This window comes from Scophthalmus maximus, chromosome 19 (assembly GCF_022379125.1).
Source record: "Scophthalmus maximus strain ysfricsl-2021 chromosome 19, ASM2237912v1, whole genome shotgun sequence".
NCBI lineage: Eukaryota > Metazoa > Chordata > Actinopteri > Pleuronectiformes > Scophthalmidae > Scophthalmus > Scophthalmus maximus.
Genome location: NC_061533.1, coordinates 8,585,088 through 8,609,183, shown reverse-complemented (window position 1 = coordinate 8,609,183; position 24,096 = coordinate 8,585,088). Strand labels below are relative to the sequence as shown.

The 24,096-nt window shown below is 42.1% G+C and overlaps 1 protein-coding gene across 9 annotated transcripts; it reads left to right on the top strand.

Annotated features, from left to right (window-relative positions):
- The first annotated feature begins 1,764 nt into the window (after positions 1-1,764).
- atxn2 (ataxin 2) lies at positions 1,765-22,379 on the top strand. Of its 9 annotated transcripts, none has more exons than XM_035639643.2 (26): positions 1,766-2,482; positions 4,116-4,146; positions 4,525-4,584; positions 5,019-5,090; positions 6,462-6,612; positions 7,470-7,484; positions 9,198-9,322; positions 9,509-9,600; positions 9,791-9,982; positions 11,149-11,321; positions 11,688-11,936; positions 13,270-13,455; positions 13,940-14,119; positions 14,326-14,433; positions 14,591-14,661; positions 14,792-15,147; positions 15,730-15,793; positions 15,917-16,063; positions 16,745-16,762; positions 17,393-17,459; positions 18,396-18,589; positions 19,177-19,303; positions 19,414-19,605; positions 19,754-19,965; positions 20,647-20,824; positions 21,537-22,379. In XM_035639643.2, the coding sequence occupies exons 1-26, from the start codon at positions 2,373-2,375 to the stop codon at positions 21,563-21,565; spliced, it is 3,399 nt and encodes a 1,132-aa protein (XP_035495536.2). In that variant the 5' UTR covers positions 1,766-2,372; the 3' UTR covers positions 21,566-22,379. The 9 variants fall into 9 exon arrangements, with proteins under 9 accessions (XP_035495537.2, XP_035495536.2, XP_035495539.2 ...); XM_035639642.2 differs by having other exon boundaries at positions 1,767-2,482; positions 17,393-17,465; XM_035639648.2 differs by lacking the exon at positions 1,766-2,482 and adding an exon at positions 3,636-3,754 and having other exon boundaries at positions 17,393-17,465.
- Positions 22,380-24,096: the final 1,717 nt, after the last annotated feature.

The window sequence follows — 24,096 nt, the reverse complement described above, 5'->3', positions numbered from 1 at the left end:
TTTCTGTCATTTTATGTGTATTTCTAACAGTTTAACTGCAGCACGGTGGGTTTATGCGTGTGAAAACTGAACTGTTCATAATTTCAATCAAACAGGTTTCGAACGGACCGACTCTGATGGGTCCTGGCTTCTAAGGACCTCGGTTTGCAGATGGGAGGAAGGGTTAATATCAGACCCGTGGTTACAAACAAAACATTTCAGAATTCACTTTCAGCTCAAGGTAACGATCAGGCAGTCGTGACATCCTTCAAATTGGTCATCTTCTTTTGTCATCGCCCACTGGATGTATATTAGCGGACACTAACACGCTAACACAGCCCCGAAAGACAGGGGTGGAAAGTAACTAAGCACATTTTCTCAACTGTAATTGTGAAGAACTTGTGCGTCGTTCAGGGTAAAAGTTGTGCGTTTCTACATTGACTATTTTACCCATAAAGATATTGGTTAATAGAGTACTTTCACAAAACAATAGTGCAATGTTTCAGCAGTAGCTTTTCATAAATCACAAAAACGGAAGTAGGTCATGAACAGTGTCTAAAGGCTAAATCACATAAATTATCAAATAAAAATAAAATAGAAAATAAAGTATAAAAATGAAAACACAAGTGTAAGTAATTGGGGATTTTTTTTTAGAAAACCAAGTTATTTAAACTGCTTGTTTTATTCGACCAACAGTCCAAACCCTACAAAATGATATTGGGAGTCATTATTGCACATAATTTTTTTAACATATGTACAGAATTTGAAAAAGAAAACTCAAAATAAGATACTGATTGTTTTTCTGAATTAAGATAGAAAACACCTTTTGAGAGTAATCACATCAGGAGCATAAAACAGTTGTATGCAAAATCATGGGCACGCTTCTCAGTCAGTAATAAAAGCATCGTTCCCATCGCTGAGGGGATATTATTCTTTAGATGGCAGCCAGTGACACAGGAGACATTGCACAGAGAGAAGAATGGATTCCACCAAATATCAACAAATTTTAAATAGATATCCTGCAGTCAGTCAAAACAAGGGAACTGAAAAAGACACAGACTTCTACAACAGGACAATAATCAGATCTCAATTCAATTCACCAAGAAACACAAACATAGGCCTTTGCAATGCTTTATTGGAAAATCTGTGGGTTGATCTCAAACGTGCTTTTCTTGCAAGATAGCAGCCCCCTAATATATCTCAAAATTTGAAGAAATCTCCAATAAAAAGTGGGTGAAAATTCTTACAATTAAGAATGGTAATACTTGCAAGCTGTATTATCTGACAAAGTGGGGGGTAAGTATAGGGTGTCTAAACCTTTGCTCATGGCACAATTATTCATTGAAATAAAACCTAACAGTGCATTACGAATTGAAGGAGTACTTATTTTGTCTGTTAACTTCCTTCCTTCCCCAAAATAAATAAAAATAAATAAATAAATCAACCAAATATGGTGTTTTCACATGGATGCCCAGGCGTTTGCTTATAACAGCTCTGTCCACCTGTATTTCTGCTCTATGTCTGGCTCATTTGAGGATTGTCAGGTCAGAGCAGTTATTTGCCAGATGGTGATACTCTAAACAGAGCGTCATCGTGATCCGGCGACTTGTTAGAAGTCTAAGTTTGTCAATTATTTTGCTCACATTAGCGCGCACACACAGTCCGTATGTAAATAGCATGTTTCTCTGCGTGTGTGCGCGCCGATGTGAAGTGCGTTCGCCGGCTCACGTGGATGCCACAAAACACCTACTGAGGCTTCACCGACTTCCTGAAAATAGTGCCACGTTGAAGGTGTGCTCCCTTCAAACAGAGGGACATATGTTCGTTTCTACCGGGAACCGTGATTAAATATAACAAAGTGTGTCTTTTGTAGCCGATTGACGGTTGTCAAAGAACATAGGAGTGGGAATTGTGGTCCGATGTACGAGGTTATGAGGAGTCGTCACGTCTTTCAAATATCCCTCCGCCGTTTTTTGTCCCCTTTCAGACTGTTTTGGTCCTTTTGCTGTTAGCAACGGAGAGAAGCCGAGATAGCTGTAAACCCTATATTGAGATAATCTATTTTTTTTTGGTAGAATTACATAACAAATTGACAAGGGCCGTAACGCCCACGTTTGTTCGGGAAGAGTGATTGGCACGTGTTGCCTTTTTAAAATAGACAAATTTTTTGTTTTAATAGCAGTTGTACAGATTGCTAATTTAGCTAGCCGAAGCTAGCTCCCAAGCTAGTATCTTCCTCCAGAGGCACGCTGACGTTAGCCGGCCAGCTAGCCACCTCGTAGGGTCGCTTTGCGTGAGCGAACTGTCACACAGCCACACGCCCCGTCTCGTCGTCCGAGGGAATTGCGGCGTGAAGCAGGTCGTGTAGAGGCGCCGTCTTTTATGGGATCACCATGTCAATGAAGGCCGGTGGAAATCGCAGCAAGCCCGGCGGTGGCAGCGCCGCTGGTGCCCCTGCCTCTGGTGCCGGAGGAAGCGGCGGTGGACGACAGAATCTGGGCAGGTCTGTCAATCTGAAAATGTAACGTAGCGAGATAAAAACGCGGCGGCGGGCGGACCGCGCGGTCGGTTTCGTGCGCTCCGACACGGTCGCATGTCCCCGTGTGACTTTTGTGAGATGACATGACGATTAACCGGTGCCAAAACGGATACGTGTTGGAGGAACGTTCATATGGGCCTTGCGACGCGTCGGGCGACCCCGCGTAACGTGATGCGGGTTTAGCTAGCGAGGCCTGTCCGCGCTCTCCGATAGTGTTGCAACTTCGACGTAACGTCACCTGCTATTGTGCGTTCAATAAAAAACGCACCATGCAGTCTATCGCCATTTATCTGGAGGTGTTCGGGTGGACAGACATTTTTCATTCATGTGTGCATCAGCGGAGCCGCCCGCCAGGTTCGCTGGCTGCCAGTTCACCGTCGGCTCGGAATCCCTCGTAAGCTAGCGGCAATTAGCCGTCTGACAGCCCCATGCTCGTTATTCAGTGCACTTGCCTCATTCGGTATTATAAAGGCGGCAGCTAACGGGACACAGCCTGGACACGACTGTGTGTGTGTGTGTGTGTGTGTAGAGGTGTGTATAGAGGTGTGTGTGTGTGTGTGTGCGCGCGCGCGTGCGTGCGTGTCTTTTCATCCGACTGTGCCATGTAGCATTGTGCGTTACTGCAACATTGCTGCAACGGGGTTTGCCAAGAAATCGGCGAAAAAAAGAAGAAGCCGCTCGTGTGTGTGTGTGTGTGTGTGTGTGGGCGCACGAAGCGGAGGGGCGGGTGTGGTGGAGAAGGGGGAATCAGAGACCGACGGGCTCTCAACCTTGACGTTGCCGGGGCTGCTCGTGTGAAATAAGTGTCCTTGAAAACGTGACATTTTTTCCCGTACACGTCGCCCCGACGGATGGACCCAGCACCTGTGCCCGTCGTTGCACGAGAGCTGCATGCGTATTGTGATATTTTGGGTTGTTTCACATTTGGCCAGGCTTCTTCCTTTCGCCGGTCACTAGGACACTATGTCCATTCATTGCGTATGTTGCCATCTATTAAGGTCGGTGCGAAGATGATGCATTCAAAACCGGCCCATTCCAGTAAGAAATTATAGTCCCGATTGGTGTCGGGTTTTTTTTTTTTTTTTTTTTTTTTTTTTTTAAATATCGAGGATCTTGACTGTGTCAGTCAGGCTGTTACTCCATTTACTACAACGATCAGAATGTGGGGAAAGTGCCCATCGCCTGCACTGAATCTGAAAGTGGGAATGCCTGGCCATGCGCCAGCTGCTGAACAAGGTGCATTTTAGGACATGCATGGGGGAAAAAAAATGTAGGCTACAGAGAATGTGGCTGGCAGAATACTTGCACATTATTCTAACCAACCAAAAATATCTCCTGTTGGAAACATCAGAGTCCACATTGCATACAAATACGTCACGCACAAGACCTATTAAATGTCGATCGAATTATATCATTCATGTTGAGGACGATTCTTGGGTTTGCCCGTTAACATGTGCAACAGCAGTTCGGCCCCGTCTTAGAAATTGACAATGTCAATCGTCTCATGAGATTTCTAGCCAGCAAGAAGTTCGGCGCTCATGATGATTGTGAGTTTGACAATGCTGTTTTTTTTTTATTCTTCTCTTCTATCCTTCAGGGGACGGCACAGTGGTAAAGGTCCCGCAGCAGTAAGTATTTTGTGAGACATATGCATGTATCATCATTAGCTTGGTATACATTGAGGGCTGTATTTTATCAAGGAAGGGTGGTTGCTTTTAAAACACCCACACGTGGGATTAATGCTTTTGTTGTTAATTTTTGATGCAGGGTCATTTGAATACAGTGTCTTGTTTTTGGAAGCCATGCAATTTGTAGTAAATGTACAGAATAGGGAGACCGGGGAGACAACATAAATCCAGTGGTTGAATGTTTGTTTCTCATTGTCATGCATTATGAATGAAACGGTTGTCCAATACCTTTAAACATGGCTGTGAGAGCCCATCTAACACAAATCTACTTTGCAAATGGGGAAACATCAGAATTTAACTGTGATTTTATTTCTTTAGGTCATTTTCAATGGTGTATATGCAAATATGAGGATGGTCCATGTCTTGACTTCAGTGGTGGTATGTTTGCTCTGTTTCTGTCTATTTTTTTTGAGATGATGTTCCAGATGTCTTGTATGTCCCTCTGATTTTTGTCTTCTGTGCATTAACAATAAATAACCGAGAAATTTGCATTGTTACAAACAACCTCATCTTGAAACAGTGGTTGTGCATCGTGCTTAATGTAAATGAATTAGTGACAGCAGCGTTTACTGCAGTCTGTCTTCCACCACATGCTGTTTTTTCAAAATGTCTGTGCTGCGATAAATAAAACCTGTGTGATTTGTAGAGACAGATGGTTGCATAAACAAAGCAGAGATTGATCAATCATTTGTCCTTTTGCGGCAGATGTTTTTCTGAACCAGTTTTTTTGTTAATGTCTAATTGACATTAACACTTTATTGAATGATTTAGTGCTGCACACAGTGAATAATGAAAGGATTGTATATTTATAGGGGACCAAGTGTGAGCTGAAAGTGAAAAATGGAGCGGTCTATGAAGGAGTGTTTAAGACATATGGTCCAGAGGTAAGGATGACACAATAATATGGAGATGGATTTGTAATTTCCTTAATAGCAGTGCTAATGATTACGGTTAACTGTGCTGGGAAAATAGTGCCCTGCTGCAATTGGTTGCATCTTCACCCCTGGGGTGGCTTAAACTCAGGTCACCCTTTCCACTTTTCCTTTTATGGTTGGAGGTATGTGGTCCTTCATCTTCCCTTTTAGGTTGAAGTATTCACCAATCATTCTCCTTTGCGGAAAATTTAATTTTGCCAAAATGAAAAGCTTACCTTGGGGGCTGTAGAAGTTTCTGTTCAGTTTGTGTGTTTTAACTTCAGTTCTTGATCGGATGCCAGTAACAGATATTATTCCCTGTTTTCTTAAAAAACAGCTGTGGTTTTTATGTATCTTTTCATCCCCCACCCTTCATAAGATTGTAAAGCTGGTGTGATACTACAGAAGAAATTGAATTTTCGTGTGCCTGCACAGGCGAACGCACCACTTTGTTCTGTGACCAAAACAAAGCATCACATTTGGCTTCTATTATCACAGTGTGAGCAGTCAAACCTGCTAAAATATTCACACAGCTGTATTCACCTTCCCCCCTGTACACTGTTTTGTTTGCCAAAAATGTAGTGTTTGGTTGCTGTGCCTGTGTTTTCAAGTATCTTCTACAGTATTATACTAGCTGTAGTATTGTAACTTAACATTTTAAAGGAAATTTGAGGTCTTATCTTTTCCACGACAACTGAGAAGCTCCTCCATCATCCAATTTCATTCGAATGAGTAGAGCTCAATTAATTGATGTAAGTCAAAAGTTTATTCATGCTTTTAACCAAAGAACCCAGAAAGGATGCCCTGTGGTCCATGTTGATGTTCCATGCTGGGCCCACATTGCAGGTTTTCATTCCAGGCAAACACACCAAGTGGGTTAATTGATTAGGCCGTTTTTTTTGCTCATCGATGTTAATTTCATTATTCATTCATTTTAGTTATTAGTCAATAGCTTTATTGTTCAGTGTATTAAATGCCATAAAGGAGTAAAATAAGTGTACCACAGTTTTTTTAGAGCCCAAGCTGACCTCTTAAAATGTGCTTGTTTTTTCAGACCAACAGATAATTAATGCACAATTATATAACAAAGAGAAAAATCCTCCTTGATCGTCCTTGAGAAGCTGGCACCAGAGAAAGTTTTTGCATAATAGATTTATTTAAAAGATCGATTACATATATAAAAAATGTTGCCACTGCTTAGTTACTGTAGTGCATGATTTGGGATGAAACAACACATGGTCTTCGTCCTCCATTTCCCATGGTTCTTCGTCTCCTGTGCTGACTTTTGCTATTTTTCAGTTTCACTTTTAATCCCATTTGACAAAAAACTTTCTCCCTCAGTGCGACCTGGTGTTGGATGCGGCCCACAGAAAGAGCCCAGAGCCGAGCATAGGCCCAAGAAAAGAGGATATTGTGGAGAGCATCATCTTCAAGGCCTCAGATGTGGTAGTGGTGACCTTCAAAGATGTGGACCTGAGTTTCGCCAAGAAAGGTACTGAGGGCATTGCGTTGACAGATTTGATCTAGGTGCATAAACAGCAGTCTTTATATACCTAGCTATGTACATACTAAATACCACACATACTACATACGAAACATACAAGTTGAGTTTGTCACTTTTTATTCATTTCACACACAAAAATAAACACATGCCACTGTGAATGCCCACCAGTGCATGCACATAACATATTGATCTTTTTCAGTTTGTATTCACCACCTTAATGTCATTTTGCCATGAGTTAAATCTTATGTCAGCTCTGATTGATTAGTCATAGAAGACTAATCTGATCTGTTAATGGGTCCGGAGGTTGCCCCCCGCTGGCGCAGCAAGGACTCTCAATATAGGCTGAATGAGTCTCCTTTATGTAATTCACCTTGACCCATACAGTTCTCCTTTGAACGATAATCGACTGTATGTGAGGGGGGTATTTCCTGAATCAAAAATTGTTATCTCGTTAAATTTAACAATTTTGGAGTGACTGGAAATATCACAATGTTTTGGAGAGAAGTAAGACATCTAAAGAACCTTTGCCAATATTAGTGATCTAATGCTACTACGTCAACAAGACCGCTAATTGCAGTGTTAAAATATTATTTCTGCAATGTGCTGGTCAGAAATGTACTTTTTACTCAGAGGGCACGTGTATCTGTAGCTAGACACGGCTTGACTATGAAAACTCCCCTCATATGTAAAAATGGAAATGGATTCAGTTCTCCTTGCAAGTAGTCAATCCATGTCCAAAACTTGTTGAGTAGTAAGTCAACTGTTGTTGTGATCGTCAATCATTCTATCCGTCAATCCATCTTCTGACTCTGTCATCTGTCTGTCTCTCCTCTCCAATGGTCTAGTCTCCTCTGATACAGGTAATATATGGCTGTTTTCTCCTCTCGCACATCTCTGTATGCACTCACACATGTCATGCATCATGAGCTCACTGTTCTAATCTAAAATCAAACTCAAACGATTGTGAATCTCCTCCGATTGGACCTGATCTGTTGTCCGCTTGCTGCATTTAAATCTAATTTGGTGATTGAATTTGAGAATCATTGCTTTCATATAACCCCAAAATAAGAATTCAGTATCTGTGGCAAGTCAGTCTTGCTCCATCTTTTCATCAGAAGCCTTTTTTATCTTCAGGCAGGATGTTGCTTTCGGTGGAAGAGTTGCCATTTACCCTAATACTGTTAATTTAAACCTTAAATTAGACGTTAGCGGAGGCTTTATATTGAAGCCTGTCCTCACCATGACCCAGGTCCAAGCCCAAGTGAAAACTTGTGCATAGTCAGCCAGAAGAGGAAGGATAGTCTTATTATTTTTGTTTTTACTTATTTTTCCAGTGTATTACTTTATTTTCCTAAACATGGGGTTCTGCTGCAGCACTTGATTTCATACTGGAACAGAGCTCAGGTCAAATCAGAGCTCCATGGAAAAGGGGAAATGATAAACATTACATTACTAACTTTCCATTGAAAGCAACAGCTTGAAAAATTATGTTGAGCACTATCAACTCAATTCTCTTGTTGTGTTCAAAATCAAGTTATATCAGGATTTTTAATTTGGTTTGGCCCTGAAGTGCTTTAAGGTCATATAAAAAAAATACTGCCAATCTAAATGCATGTTTGCTTACCCCTCACTCTGCTCACATTTGACTTGTCAATGTTCCTTATTTTTTTTGTAAAATTCCCATGATGGACAGTGTGCATACCAACCACCTTTTAAGTACTAATATAATTCAGGCCTGTTGGCCCATCTGTCCGTATGATTGCCAATCGAGCATTTTTGAAGTCAGAAATAATGAAATGGACTTTGTATTTTGAAATGAGTTGGGATGGCTGAGTGATGTAACTCCAGGTGGCTGATCAGCTTTATGCACATAGTCCATTGGTACCAGCTCTGAGAAAGCGAGAGCAGACTTGGGCTCACATGAGATACAATTTCCTTTCAAATCTAATTGAGGTTTTTTTTTAGCATGCCTGTGCCTGGTTTTAGTCGAGCCGACACAATTACTGTGCGTTGACTTAAATATAGTGAGTGGTTCTGAAAGTTTGGACTACCATCAGTTCCAAGTAGATTTTTATACATGCGATTGTTATCTTTCAAGATGGTGCCATTGTGATGGATAATAAATTAAGTGGGGGGGGGGGGGGTAATTCTTTCAATTAAATGTGAACATTCTGTCACAAGCCAAGAATGTCAGGGAATATTTTTTCCCTTTCTTTACCAAGCTGTGTTTGTACACTGTCAGAACGCTTTATCTTTGTTAGCTTTACCATGGCCGGCACAAGCAATAGCAAAAAAAATATTGAAAGGATTAATTTTTCCCCCCAATCCAGTTGGACCCATGTCTGGTCGTGAGTGGGTGTGCCTGGTGAACCACCGATACCTCCATAAAAAACCTTTCGGTGTGAGAGCTTGTGGCAGAAGCTCTTGAGGCATGAGCGCTTCCCTGCATAAACAGTGAAAGTGCAGCTATGTGCCTGCATCCCATCTTCGGGCTTCCCTCTGTGTGGGGTTTTAGATGTGTGTGTGTGGCTCGTCTGCTGTACACGAATACGTATTCTTTGTGTGCGTCGCAGACAACTTCACAGATGCAGCAGTGAGCGGTAGGATCAATGGCGAGCACAAAGAGAAAGATCTAGAGCCCTGGGATGGAGGAGAGACCCACAACTCGGACAGCCTCGAGTCTCTGGATACAGATGTGGTAAGAAAAAACACATTTGTGATGCTGGAATCCGCACAGGCCTTTATATGATGCATTGTAGACTGGACCATGAGAAAAAGGAAACAGAGGTTGTTTCATGAGATCCACAGCATTGATCATTTATTTATAGACCTTTTTTTCTTTTTTAATTCTCACCCTGTCTTTTTCTCTATCTCTTCCCATCAGTCAAATGGGTGGGACCCCAATGACATGTTCAAATACAATGAGGAGAAGTATGGAGTCTTGTCTACATATGACAGCAGCCTGTCCACTTATACGTAAGTTTCTCATACGTAAGAAATGTGGTTTAAAAAGATAATTTTTCAATATTTCTGGTCATTTACCAACACTGGGTCACTATTTTGTGTGCCCACACTTGACACACTCAAGATAAAAAACTTAAAATCAGCTCTTCTCTAGGCCGTTCATTACCCTGCCGCCCTTGTTTGATCTGAGCTTGTTTCCCAGGGTCCCCCTGGAGCGGGACAACTCGGAGGAGTTCCTAAAGAGGGAAGCTCGTGCTGCCCAGCTGGCAGAGGAGATTGAGGCCAGTGCCACATACAAAGCACGCGTGGCCCTGGAGAACGACGAACGCTCCGAGGAGGAGAAATATACTGCTGTGGTGCGAGGGGAACGGGAGCCTCACACTCTTAGCAGCAGGTGAGACCAGGAGTCGCGTGCAAACTGGGGATCAATACGATTACATTCGTGATTGACTCTGTATGTGTGCAACAATACCAACCCCCTAAAATGTAGCAGCGCAACACAACACTGCAACATCTATGCTGCCATTGTGGAATTTAGTGTACACTTTTAAATCTTGCTTTATACTTGTTATTATTATTATTAAATGTGCAAACTGCAAAGGCATTGAGCTTGCTTGGCAATTAACTGAGTCAGCAGCTTTATTGTCAACTTCCTTGCCTGTAGGTCTGGAACATAAATCATTCATGTTTTATTGTGATGAGTGGTTTAATGATCTTACCATCTTATTAACAAGTCGCAACATGTTTGAGCAGTAAAACTGACTATTTTATGACAATTTGTTTTGATTTACTTTTATTATATACCATTGTGTTGGATTGGTTGAGTGATTGGGAACTCACAAGAATTGTTACACTAACTCTTATTGGAAAATATCAATGCATCTGAAAATATTTGTTAGGGTTTCAAAAATTTTAATTGTATATATATAAATAAAAAATTACTATAAATATTTTCGGAGAAGATTTATCATACGGGGGGCTGATTTCCCCCACAGGTTATGGGTTTATTTAGAAACACCTGGACAGATGTGTCTTGTACACATTTCTACTTTACTTCTAGTGCCTAACATTTTCCTAAGACCAGAAAAATTATCCATGTATCAGCATGAGTTCTTTCAATCTTCAACTAGTGTGTCCTACGTATTAGAATTTTTTTCATAGGACTTTGAGCAGGTGTTCAGAAAGTGTTCACAGTCGAAGTGCAAGGACGAAGGCACAGGTACATGTATTCAATATATGGTAAATGCACCTTAGCGTGTATATGGAGGTGGCGCGGGTTTACAGTAGAAAGACTCAGGCTTGTGTAACCTATTCTCACCGTAAAGGGAGACGAGCAGATTCACTGACAGCTGTTCCCAGAAAAATGACCTTGGTGATAAAAGAAAACCTGCTAATTTCGGCTAATGAAAATTACCTGATTGAATGTAACAGAGTGTAGGATTTATTCCTCCCCTTTGTAATCTTGACTATTGTCTTTCATGTATTCTACTAAACCATCTGCCTCTATTGTGTGTCTGGGTGTGTCTCTCTGTTTTCGTGTGCACACGTGTATGCGTGCAGAGAGAACAAGTACATTCCTCCGGGTCAGAGGAACAGGGAAGCAATGTCATGGGGGCCTGGACGTCAGAATTCACCTCGTCTTGCCCAGAGCTCAGCCGGGCCCTCAGCTCCTCGACCTGGACCTCACGACTACAGTCCCAACTCTGGGCCCGACCAGAGGGTTGTCAACGGAGGTGCGTTTTTCCACTTTACACACACACAAACCTACGGTATTACTTGCCTCTAAAATGTGCAGAAGTGTATTGGTTGGTGAGTGACTTGTGACCCAGCTGTGACTTGAATTTGTTTAAATTGGTTGGTGGTGCCTTTGGTTAAAAGTTTCTTGGATGTCCACATTTGTTGTTGCTGTTCAAATCTGTTTATGCATTTATCATACTTTACTTTTATCAGTTAATCATTTTAATCCTACCTTGCCATGCTATCTCATATTAATTAATCTCCCCTTACTTTCTGTCCCTGCTATACCTTTGTTTTCCTCACTTTACCCGGTTATCATCTGCTCTTTGTCATCCTTGATCATTTGTCCTTCCCTCTCTTAGGTTCATCACATTGGCCCTCACCCTGTCCGTCTCCTTCCTCCCGCCCCCCCTCTCGTTACCAGTCCGGCCCCTCCTCCCTGCCTCCTCGGGCGACCACGCCCACCAGGCCACCCTCCAGACCCCCCTCTCGACCTTCCAGGCCTCCCTCTCATTCATCCCACCCCTCCTATCCCTCCTCCTCATCCTCCTTTTCCCACCATGGGCCCACCTCGCCAGCCTCCACTCTGCCCAAACGCATGTCTTCAGAAGGTACCCACATCCATGTGGAGTAGACCTGGGCAAAATGAATGAGTTGAAGGTGGATAGATTGAGTTCAAAGGGGAACTGATGGCCCCAATATTTTGAAAGCTGTCTTGAAAGTAAAATATGGGAACTACTTTCAAAAATGAATTTGCCCAGGTCTAGTGTGGAACAACAGGAATAGGTGAAGTTGCATCTTCAGACTGATCTGGGGTCAGATTTGTAATTTCCGCACAAATTGAAATTGTGAGGATTTAATAAGACACCAAACTGATCCTTTGTCAGTGCATCAGGCAGTTTCACCTAGGCATGTGAGTGCATCACGGTGTTTGTGCTTTCTGTCTAGCAAGAGTTATGGTCACAAAATCACCAGTTTTTAAAAGTATTTTCCAACAGAGCAGTCAAGAGGACAATATTAGCAGACACCTAAGAAGCAATGCTATTGCCGCTGTGGAATTGAGAACAATTTTTCTCAGCAAAGATTAAAAGAGGCTTTAAAGTCTCGACGGCAATATGAATTCAATATGAAATCTGAGCTTTAATTTTAAGTGCATTTAAATCCATATTGGATGGGCTGTGTAGGAATTCTCTCATTTATATTGCTGGCTTGCCAATTTCATCAGACAAAGTATGTGATATGTTGAGGTAAACCGAAACATTCATTTAACACTTTACTTGCCATTGTGCTTTTCTGCCATTGACCTCTTTGGCTTAAAGGATTTAAAGTCTTTTGCATCTCAACAATACTGCAGCCAGGTCTTAATGGTCAAAGTTAAAGTTTTTTATGATGTATTTATCCAATGAACTGGAATACTGAGCAGTATATTTCAGTTACGCTGTCAAATTATTTGTCCATCACATTAATACTTTTTATTTCAATGTTTATACACTTTTAATGGCAAAGATATTCAGATTGTGTTCAGCAAAATATTTTACACTGGGCCTATAGGATGCACACTGTTCGTGCAACAGCACAGACTTTGCTAAACGGTGAATTCTTTAATTGCGGGTTCTCTCTCTTCACCCTCTCTCTTCTCTTTCCCTCTTCCTCATTTCTCTCTTCGTTTGGTCATGCTTTGAAACATGTGGTGTGTTGTTTGATCACTTTGTAGGATTATCTCTAGTTTCTCCACTAACATGCATGTTAATAACATCAATGTATGATGTGATATTTAGACATTTGATTAAGATTTAATCGGTACAGATGTTTGGGTTTTTTCTGAGGGACACAGCTGAGCTTCACAGAGAAACCACAGTGGGATGGTTGGAAACACAGGCTGTTCAGTGTGTTTACCTCACCTCCGCTGTCTGTTAATGGAACCCTGTCCGCCTTCATCCACAGGTCCACCCAGGATGTCTCCCAAATCCCAGCGGACACCTCGTGCGCACAGAGTGCCACCCTGCCGGACCCCCGGTGTCCCACCAGGAGTGGACTTAATTTCCCACAATGCCGCCGGAGAGGTCCCAGTGACAGCACCAACCAGGAGCAGCTCCTCTGGAGGGACATGGTCTTCAGTGGTTAGCGGAGGTAGAATTCAATTCAATTCAATTTTATTTGTATAGTGCCAAATCACAACATACATTGTCTCAAGGCACTTTACATAGGGAGGTCAATATTACAGTATTATAGGGAAAACCCAACAAATCCCACAATGAGCAAAGCACTTGGCGACGGTACAGTTCCTTACGCTATTTAAAAAAATTCTCTACTCTGGGTGTGTTTCCGTTGTGATACATTTCCAAACATATCACAATCACAGATATCTCACAGTGGAAAATATCTGCAAAGGAGACAGGACATTAGTTCAGATTTCAGAATCACTGGATAACCTGTTCTGAAGGGCCCTGCATTGTTTTGTAAAACATTGTGGTATTAATAGATATAAACATCTTAACAGAAATAATTTGAGTACTTGTCCTCTAATGTTGGCCAGTATATAAAAAATGGGTAACTTAGAATGAGATTGCATTTTCTTTTGTGACCACTAAAGTCTGGTGTCTTACATCCTCAGCTCACAGACCTCGCTCCCCTCGACAGAATAGCATGGGTGGAGCCTCCCCTGGCTCCTCTTCCCTCCCGTCACCACAGACAGGAACCACTCCTGTGGAAACTGTTGCCACACCCACATCAGCTTCCTCTCCGACTGCTGCTAGCCCCGCTCCCAACATGGTCGCCTCTCCGTCAGGAGATGGTAAGCTTAAAGTGAACCCACCCTAAGATAGATAGAAAGAGAATGACTGAGGGAATGATATGAAATACTTGATACTTGATCTGTGTGTTCTCAGATATGCGTTAGTGCCGGTTCTGTCACTATCAGAAGCACTGTTTACAAATGCTTGCTCTGCATTTTATGTTAGAGGTAACCGGACAGTTCATTTTTTTTTCTGTTTTATATAGCTAAAGAGTGTCGTGTTCAGGAGACGAGACAAACATCCCCCACGGCGAACAAGGAGAACATCAAGCCCTTGGACAGCTCACCTAGTATCACCAGACCAGTCTGTAAAGGTACAGTGTACATTACATACATTTGCTTCAGAAAACACTGCGTCAGGCATCAGAAAAATGGGTTGTATCACAAAGATTCTGTATTTAGCTGTTTTTGAAATATAATAATCCTTTCTGAAAACCTCATGATGCCTTTCTCTCCCTACCCACCTAACAGGACCACCTTCTATGCCCCCAGACCACAGAAAACAAATAGACAATTTAAAGAAATTTAGTGTAGATTTTAGGGTGAGTATCTTTTTGGTTCATACGACATAAAATTGGTGACATTCTGATATAACTAACCGCAAGTTAATTTGGCTGCAGTAGAGCTTGTGTCTGCCGCCTTTAACTCTTCTTTTCATTTCCCCCCCTTCAGTTGCAGTCTAGTTCAAACCCAGAGCCTGCCTTTGACCAGATGACGACCAAGCCACCCAGAGATCCGGCAGACAAGCCTAAAGACCTCCCCCTGGACAAAGTTTCCACAGGGGCACGGGAGGGCACTGACGAGGGCGTTGTAGTGATTGCCGCTGGAACACCCGGCGGTGTCCCCGCTCCCTCCACCTCTGCCACAAACACGAGTAAGCCCGGCAGCCCTGCTGCACTGTCCCCGTCTCCCTCAGCCCTGGACCAAAAGAGGGCAGGGCTGGATGTGACATCGCAGGGGGTTCAGACAACAGCCACGTCCACGTTCAAGCATGAAGAGAAGGAGGAGAAGAAGGAGGCCGTACAAGAGTGAGTGGAAGAGAGGGGCGCCTGTACATGCTAAGTCTGGTGATAATGGGTTTTTGTTATTATCAACAAATCCAAGAATTTACTGTGTAGTCACAGCCTGCTATTTTATTCTTCCGTGCCATAGAGCTCCATTGTGTTCCTTCATCATCATGGACGTGGGCATTGTAGTGTGTTCAATCACACATACACATTTTGCTGCCAGAAATAATCACATGGGCAGTGGTCCTCAACATTTTCGAGTCGCAATCCACCAGAATAGCCAGGCTGGTGTGTGCTCATGTGCACATATACTTTAACTCTCTCAAACACTCATTATCATCCATTCTGAAGCAGAAATTGTAAAACAATTCCAAGTCTAAAATATGTCATTTTATTTTGAATATATATTGGGGGTTTTTCCCAACAACCATCTGGCGACCCCAGAAATGTTCTTGCGACTCCCGTGGGGACACTATTTAGTCATTTTTAAAATAATTTTTGCTGACGTTTATTTGTCGACGATGAGATAAATCTAATGATGCAAATGATTCCAGACGGATCCTTTAAATGTCAACTTGTTCACTGTTGCTTCTCCTCCTGCAGTCAAGTGAGAAAATCAACCCTGAACCCAAACGCCAATGAATTCAAACCGAGGTTCAACACACAGGTCTGTATGTCGAGCTGCTGGCTGCACAGTTTAAATACCACAAATTAAGATTGTTAGTACTCTTTATTTATTTATTTTATTCATATATCTCTGTGCTGTGTCTCTCTTTATATGCCTCATCAGCCCAAACCAGCCAACACCCCGACACCCCCCCGGCCTCAGGGCCAGCCCAGCCCCTCCATCGTTGTCCAGCAGCCCCAGACTGTCTACGGCCAGACGGTCTGCTTCCCCCAAATGTATCCACTCACACCCGTCAGCCCTGGAGTGCAGGTGAGACACACAGCTGCCTGCTAAAATGTGCAGCATGGATAATCAATGAAACACTGATTCACATCATTGAATGAGTTTGAAATGAAATGTTCATTTCAATGGATCCCTGACTAACAACCATCAGCTCCCAACATGTTTGCTTTTGTTTGTCATCATCATTTTTTTATTGTTTTATTTTTCCTTCAGTCATTCATCTTTAACGCATGTCATCACGACTTTCTCCACATTTATTTTCTTCATTTTTCATAAGGAAAAATCGCACCATTTTTGTTTTTTGTTTTTTCTTTGTACACCAATGTGCAGATCATGTGCATCCTTTTTTGTCACTTTTCCTTCGTCTGTCATCTTCCAGACTGTTGTTTGTCTGAATTATTTTATTTATTTGAATTTCTAGGTAAAATGATTGTAGTTTTTAAAAAGGACTTATATTAAACAATATGATGTCAAACTGAGATTTTGAATCACTCTCATAGCACTTATTGAAAGTTTTTTTTAGCATATTTTTGATGAAAGCCATTATATGTTTTGTCGTGAATCTTTATTTGTTCCTGTGTTGCTTTAAGAAAAACTTGGTGATCCAACATCAGACTCATGTAAACGATAATATAACTTGGTGAACAACTAAAGAGTGGTTCTGTTTTTCCTTTTCTCCCCCTCCTCCTCTCTCTCCCGCTCCATTAGAAAAGCATAATATGGAAGGTTTGTGAAGATTTCTATTTTTTTTAAGCCCAATAAGTACTGAGATGTTTTGCTTGCTTGTTGAATTGATTTCATGAGATGTTGGTTTGCCAACTTCTTATTGCAATTCATTTGAAACTGTCGTCACAGATGGACTTACAGCTTCACTATTGGTTTCATCTGTTTACCAAACGAATGACTGTAAGCTAATGGGAGGTTAAGCCTCTTTTTTTTTTTGCTGCAGTACTGTTTTTAATAGAAATGCATGGTGTATAATATTATGGAGTTAAGGATGATAAGCAGTATTTGGTTCATTGTACTCACCTGAGAAACACCAAATGATAGACAGGCCTAGAAAAATGCATGTCCCCAGGTAAGAGATGATTCCCATAAACTCACATGCACATACAGGTATTTCAAATAATATTCATGTTTGCTTCTAAAGCAACAGTTATGAGATGAATAGTTGATGTCCAGCCCCACAGACAGGTGGTAGGAGTTGTCCCACACAGAGATGCACAAATCCACCTGTATTTTTAGTGGGGGGCTGGTTTTCATTCTTAATGAAACATAATACTGAAGTCCCCTGATGTGATCAACTAAAAACTATGTTCACTTCATCTGCTGTTCTCGTTCCCCTCCTTCCTGCAGTCTCCAGCTATGTACCAGGTTCAGATGCCTCATATGACGGTCAGCCAGTCTAAACCCTACAGACCAGGTAAAGGTGAGAATAACTACTGCTTTCCCTAGTTTCTGTTTTTCCCACCTCGCTGACGCTTATTAAATAAATCTGTATTGGCCTTACTATTTGGGCCCTAGATTTCTCTTTGGACAGAGAAGTTACATTTAGTTAAGATTATAGCAATATGAGTTTTTGTATCCGTTCTGATCCTAGGATAGGGAGTTTTTTAGTCATCCTAAAAAAGTGTTGAGGAAGACCCGTTTTTTTAACATTGGTGAGTTTCTGTTGGCTTAACTATCATGTGTCATTGCTACAATAAAGATTTTTAGAAAACTTCTGCTGACGTCTTTGCAGACTGCTGGCGAACACATCATCTGTTAAGTAGACAGGAATTACAGATCCCAGAATGACACGAGGAGCTGGAAAAAAAACCTGAAACTGCCAGGGGAAAATGATTCCTCCAGGGTGCTTGAGTTTGACAGGAAATGCGACCGTTTGACCCTGTTGATTCACTGATAAACTTTATTATCCCAGAGTGGAAATGATATGCTGTGCGGGCGCAGGAATGAACATGCACAATAAATACCAGTGATAGTATAAACAGTGGCAGAAGCAAAACAATACAGCTATAAATGGTACATGATATTACACCTCATCCTCCTGCAGTGTTTACAAGAACTATTAGAAACTGAAGTTGGCATAATGTGAAGAAATAGTTTCACTTGCATTCCCTTGAACTGTAAATCCAATATTTCTTTACGTGCATCAACTCAAAGTATTTCACAGTTCACTCACTAAATAAAAGGCTTCAGAAATTACTTTCACACCAGAAATGTCTTATCCGTTTATGTTCAGCTCAATTCATAAAAAAAAGTGTTTCTTTTAAAAGTAGTCACAGTTTTTCCTCACTCACCTGTGATTCTGTCTAGATATTCGGGATGTTAATGTAAATGTCTCCGCGTGTATCTCCAGTACCCAACATGCCCCAGCAGAGGTCAGACCAGCACCACCCGCAAGGCACACCCACCATGATGCACCAGGTGACGGCAGCAGGACCACCCATCGTAGCACAGAGCCCCGCTTACTCTGCCCAGTACTTCACCTGCAGCCCGCAGCAGTTCACCAGTCAGCCACTGGTCCAGCAGATGACTCATTACCAGTCGCAGGTAAGATTTACTCTGTCCCTTCACATGACAGCACATCAGCAATATCAGTTTTTACTGATGTTGCCATCATTGAAACTGACCACACGGTTCAGTCTAAATCATGACAAGGGAAGAAAGACACGTAACCAACTTTACTCGGCACTAATTTCACTGCAATTACTTTAAGTAAAAAAATATTTTTGAACAAAACTTGCGAAAATTATAAGCCTTTTTCTTTGTTCTGTAGCGTTTGGTATTTTAAGACATGTACGTTATTCTTGACAATACCACATCCCACGTTTCCAGTAGTGAAAATTATTACTTTTAGTCTGAGAAATGTAAATATGTTTTCCTATAAATATTTTATTTTATATTAAACAGAAGAAGCCAGCCTTTTAAATGTTAGTTTCAACATGAAAGACCACTCATGAGTGTTGCCTTAATGGTATACTGTCAAAACTTTGCATTTTAAATGAATAACATTTCTGATCAGACCAAGACTCTTTTGGTACTAGGCCATTTTAAATATTTTATGTTTGACGCTAATTTATTTTTTGTACCAAAAAGGGTCACATGCCGACATTGTGAGTCTCTTGTGTGTCCCCCAGGCGCAGCATGTGTTTAGTCCAGTAATGCAGGGGAGTGCCAGGATGATGGCACCTCCCACGCACGGCCAACCAGGCCTCGTCTCCTCTTCGACTACACAGTACCCAGAGCAGACACACACCATGTATGGTACGTCTGACCACCTCTCGTGTGTATGTTCAGATGATTATGCAGTGGGCTAGAATGTGCTGGCAGTGTTGTGTGTACTGTTTTTAATACTCTTGTATTTGTCTACTCAGTGTCTCCGGGGCCGATGCCTCAACAGTACTCCCACCACAGCGCCACCTTGCACCATCACCCACAGCACCCCCAGCCCTCTGCCACGCCTACAGGCCAAGGCCAGCAGGGTGGACCCCCTCAGCATGGAGGTCCTCCTAACCATCCAGCTGCCAGCCCAGTCCAGCACCCTCAGCACCAGCAGGCAGCAGCAGGTGATTACGTCGCGATCGTGGAAGCTGGGATTTGGCTTCTGAAGTCACTTCAGTCCCTGTACACATCACTTTCGTAGCTGGATATATACAAATGAAACTCTCCAGTCATGCACTGTGTTTTCAATTTGCGTGTCTTTATTCGTTGTAGCGGCTGCAGCAGCCCAGGCCCTCCACCTGGCCAACCAGGCCCCACAGCAGCAGATGTACTCGGCCTTGGCCCCCACGCCCCCCTCCATGACCCCGGGGCCCAACCCTCAGTCTCCCCAGGCATCGTTCCCCTCTGCCCAGCAGACCGTCTATATCCACCCGCAGCAAGTGCAGCATGGCTACAACCCCAACCACATGGCACACATGCAGCAGGTAGGTCACGACCTACTATCCGTTGCCTGGACAACATCCAGAATAAACTCCAAGCCAAGTAAATCAGATTGGCAGTGTTTCCTGTTTCGGGATTTTAAATGTGGGAGTGAGGAAAATCTGGGATCGGTTCCAATAGGCGTTTATGAATGGGTCATATCTGGGTGTTCCGGAAGCTGCAAATGCAGTGGATATTTTTCGGCAGTGTAACCGAGTTTCCTTTGTACTGAGTATCTCGCTTTCTCCAGTTACAGTGGATATAATTGTTTTAGTGGTTCACAGCTCACTCATCAAGGAAAAACAAAACTCGGTCAACTTTTTCCACTGTGAATAATCATTTAATTTATCATAGCACTTAAATACAATGTACAATATTTTAAAATTCAAACTCATTCACAGCTGACGAAAAAACATCAGTTCTTTGTTGGACAATATATTCAATTTCTGTGATAAGTTCTTCTAAATATTACACACTGTAGCTTTAAAGAGTCAAATCTCTGTCGTTGTGTAAAAGTATGGAGCTCGAGCCAGGACATGGAAATGTGAAACTGACAAGTGGTTCTTTAAACTTTATTCCATCCATATCTGTTATTATCTATTCATGTTGCTCCCACATGGACCGGCGTTGTGGATGTCGTTGCTCTCTTTCGTTAACGTGTCTCTTGTCCGCTGGCTCACACTCAGGCCCATATGCAGTCTGGTATGGTTCAGTCTCACCACCCGGCGCCCAACCACCCTACGATGATGCTGATGGCCACCCAGGGGCCACCGGGGGGCCCGCAGCCACAAATGCCTCAGAATGCCCTCAATCCCATCCCTGTTTCCTCCACCACACATTTCTCCTACCTGGCACATCCACAAGGTATGTTTATTTTTATAAACCTGTACCCTCCTGCAGGTGTGAAGTCGGGGAAACATATATGTATCTCACTAGCTATTGTTTATACTGAGTATGTGTATATGTAGGCGTCCATATGAGAAATCCATAACAAGAGGGGTTTATTAACTCAATTAATTTTACAATTAATTTTTGCACCATGTGAAAATCAAGTTATTATGATGTGCACACATGTTCTCAAGAAGAACCAGACGGCAGCTGCCTCAATTCACCCTATTTTTTGACAAAATATAATACGGAGGTGAAGCCATGGATGACTGGAAACTTTTTAATTACTTTATACTACCCAGAGTGGAGTCGGTAATGCCGGATAACCAGCTGTATTGTAATATTAGGCTGATGGAGCAGATGACTGAGTTCTAAGTGCTGTAAATGATCATTAAAGCAGATGCTCTTGCTCTGCTTTTTCTTTTTTTTTTATAGATGCCAAGGATAACCTGTGTTCGAAATATGTTCAAGGATGACAGTCTTGCATGTTTACATTCATGTTCAGGGTTTTTGCATTTTTTCCAAACTGAAGAGGAGACAGGTTCAAATTTTTTTAGGGTCTCTATCAATTATAATCACACGCCCGTCTTTGTTTCTCTAGACATTATATAACTTTTAAGTGTTTCTTTCACTGTGTAACTGTGGACAATCCCTCACATTTCCCTCCATCTTGTTTTCGTCTCTGCAGTGCAGCCTCATCATCAGCAGCAGCTGTAGACAGGGGGCGCCAGTGAGCTGAGGGACCCCCGCTCTGCGTCGCGCTTCTCAACCAGAGCCTTCATAACTGGGTGATGAAGAGAACGAGAGTCCTCCTCCCTCTCCTCTCTTTCCTCATCCTCACCAGACATGCTTCACATCAGCTTTTCTCCCCCACCCCTCCCTCCCCCCTTCCCTCCCAGACTAGGCAATAAGAGAATGTTAACAGGTTGATGCAGTGACATGTTTTAACGAGCTAGAGTTTTAACGGACAAGACTCCTCCTATTTAAACCCTGTTCAAATACAGATATCTCCACACACACACACACACACACACACACACACACACACACACACACACACACACACACACACACACAGACTTTCAGGGGTCCCAACTTGAGTCAGCTTACCAAGTATGTAAAAGAGAATGACTTCAACTGGAACTTGTATTTTGTCTGCACCTTGTTATGGGAAAAAAAAGAAAATCTTCCAACTATTAGACAGTATAAATCATACTGTTTATTGCTGCTGCTTTGTGCTGAGTTTGTTTCCAGAGTACACGATGGGTTTCTAACCAAACTAAAAAAAAAAAGACAGAAGAAGAAGAATCATGACAAGAAGCTTCTTGTGAAATAAACACGTGTTGGCAGCCGAGAGGACAGGAGAAACATTATTTATGAAATTATAAATGGCTGAGGTGATCAGATCCCACTTCTCACCCCGACCCTTGTGTAACTTTTAAGTTAAAACTTTTACTTTGTAGATAATATAAATAATTTAAAAAATGAGCAAAAAAATTTAAAAACAATAAAAAAAGTTCTAAAAACTGAATGGCTTACTGTGGTCGCATTGCATTGTGGGTTTCACCTCAATCGTGGGCAGTCGTCACACACAGACGTCACATGTTAATTGAAAGCTCTACAGATACTATGTTTGCAGTACATCCCATTACAAAGAAACGAGTGAATCATTCATTTTTTTGCATGAGTAACCTTTAGTGGGAATCGTTGAGCTTGGAGCTGAAAGCCACACGAGGTAAGTATTGGGAGGTGATGTATTACATCATGATGCGTCCAGGGCTTTTCTCTGTAACTGTTGATGAGTCTATTAACCAGAAATGATGACATCATGGCTTATTCACAGCGAGGACATCATGGCTTATTCACAGCGCGCAATGGCGCAATACCCTGCGTGTGCAGAGTGATGCACTGATGCTTTCCATAATTGGGCTGTAAAGCCTTAGTCAGTGTTTTATTGATTTTTTGGTGATTTCAACGAATACTTTATATAAAACCTCTAAATATCAGAAAGCTGTATCGTCTTAATCTTACATTTGTTTCGTTACATTTGGATTCAGGCTTTGCGTGAACCCACCAGCCTTTTCCTGCACCAGACAAACTAGAACACCCTGTGAGAAGAAGAAGTTCTATTGATCAGAACCCCGTCTCCACATCATCCACCAAGTAAAGTCACCACGCATCTTTTTTTGGTTAGGTTTATTTTACAAAAAGTCAAATATACAGTTGATATATATATTTAATATAATTTAGATGCTTATAACTGAAAAGGATGCAAACACAATGACAGAAAGTAAAAAGCTGTTGTGGTTTTTCATTGGCTGTTGAGGGGGAAGCTGGGTCAAACTGGAATGTTTACAGTGCTAAATTAACAAACAGAATGAACAGTATTGGACATTTAAAAGAAATAAACAAACGGGAAGGTGTGTGTGTGTGTGTGTGTGTGTTGCTGGAACGGATGTTGTGGATTAAAGACACCTGAGGTACTCGGGGGAGGGATCTTCTCAAACATTATCTTGATTCTGAACCATGACACAGAATTAGAAGACATGAAGCAATAGGAGGGAAATGTGGTAGCCCTGGTTTTTCGAACGCAGCATGTTTTCTGGGAACTTTTAATTTTTTATTTTTATTATTCATCAGTCTACGAGCACTTACAAACATTTCTCACACACGTCATCCACCCAGAAGCCTCTGCTCCTGGCGGACGCACTGGGCGTCTCTCAGATATTGCACTTCACAAGTTTCTACACCACATCACACCCTGCGCTTTCCAGAGAAAGTGTGGGGGGGGGAAGCAACAGCAACTTTCTGGCAAAGGCACAGTCATTCTCCCAAAACAAAACAGAAGAGATTTTTTCAAAAGAGAGTTACTGTTACCGTTGCTTTCCTTAAGCAAAAAAAAAAAAAGTTAAACAGGAGTGAGAAGAGATTTGTTTGTGCAGGAAGACCAACCGTACTTTTGCCAAAAACGCCCTTGTTTTTGTTTACCCTTACGAACACTTGCAAAATGTCAGTCTTGATCACGATGACACGTCGCAACCACTGTAAAAATGGGTCGGGGTTCTATCGAAGGAAAGCTGAGATATTGTGTAAGAGGAGGAGTGATCACATCGTGTTCGTGAGGAAATGAAGCTGCGTCAAAGTATTTCACTAAATACAACTACAAATGATAAAGAGGGTAATGTGACGAGACAACGGTCTAAACCAAATATGAAACACAGGTTTGCGCAGGGAGAATCTAAAATCAA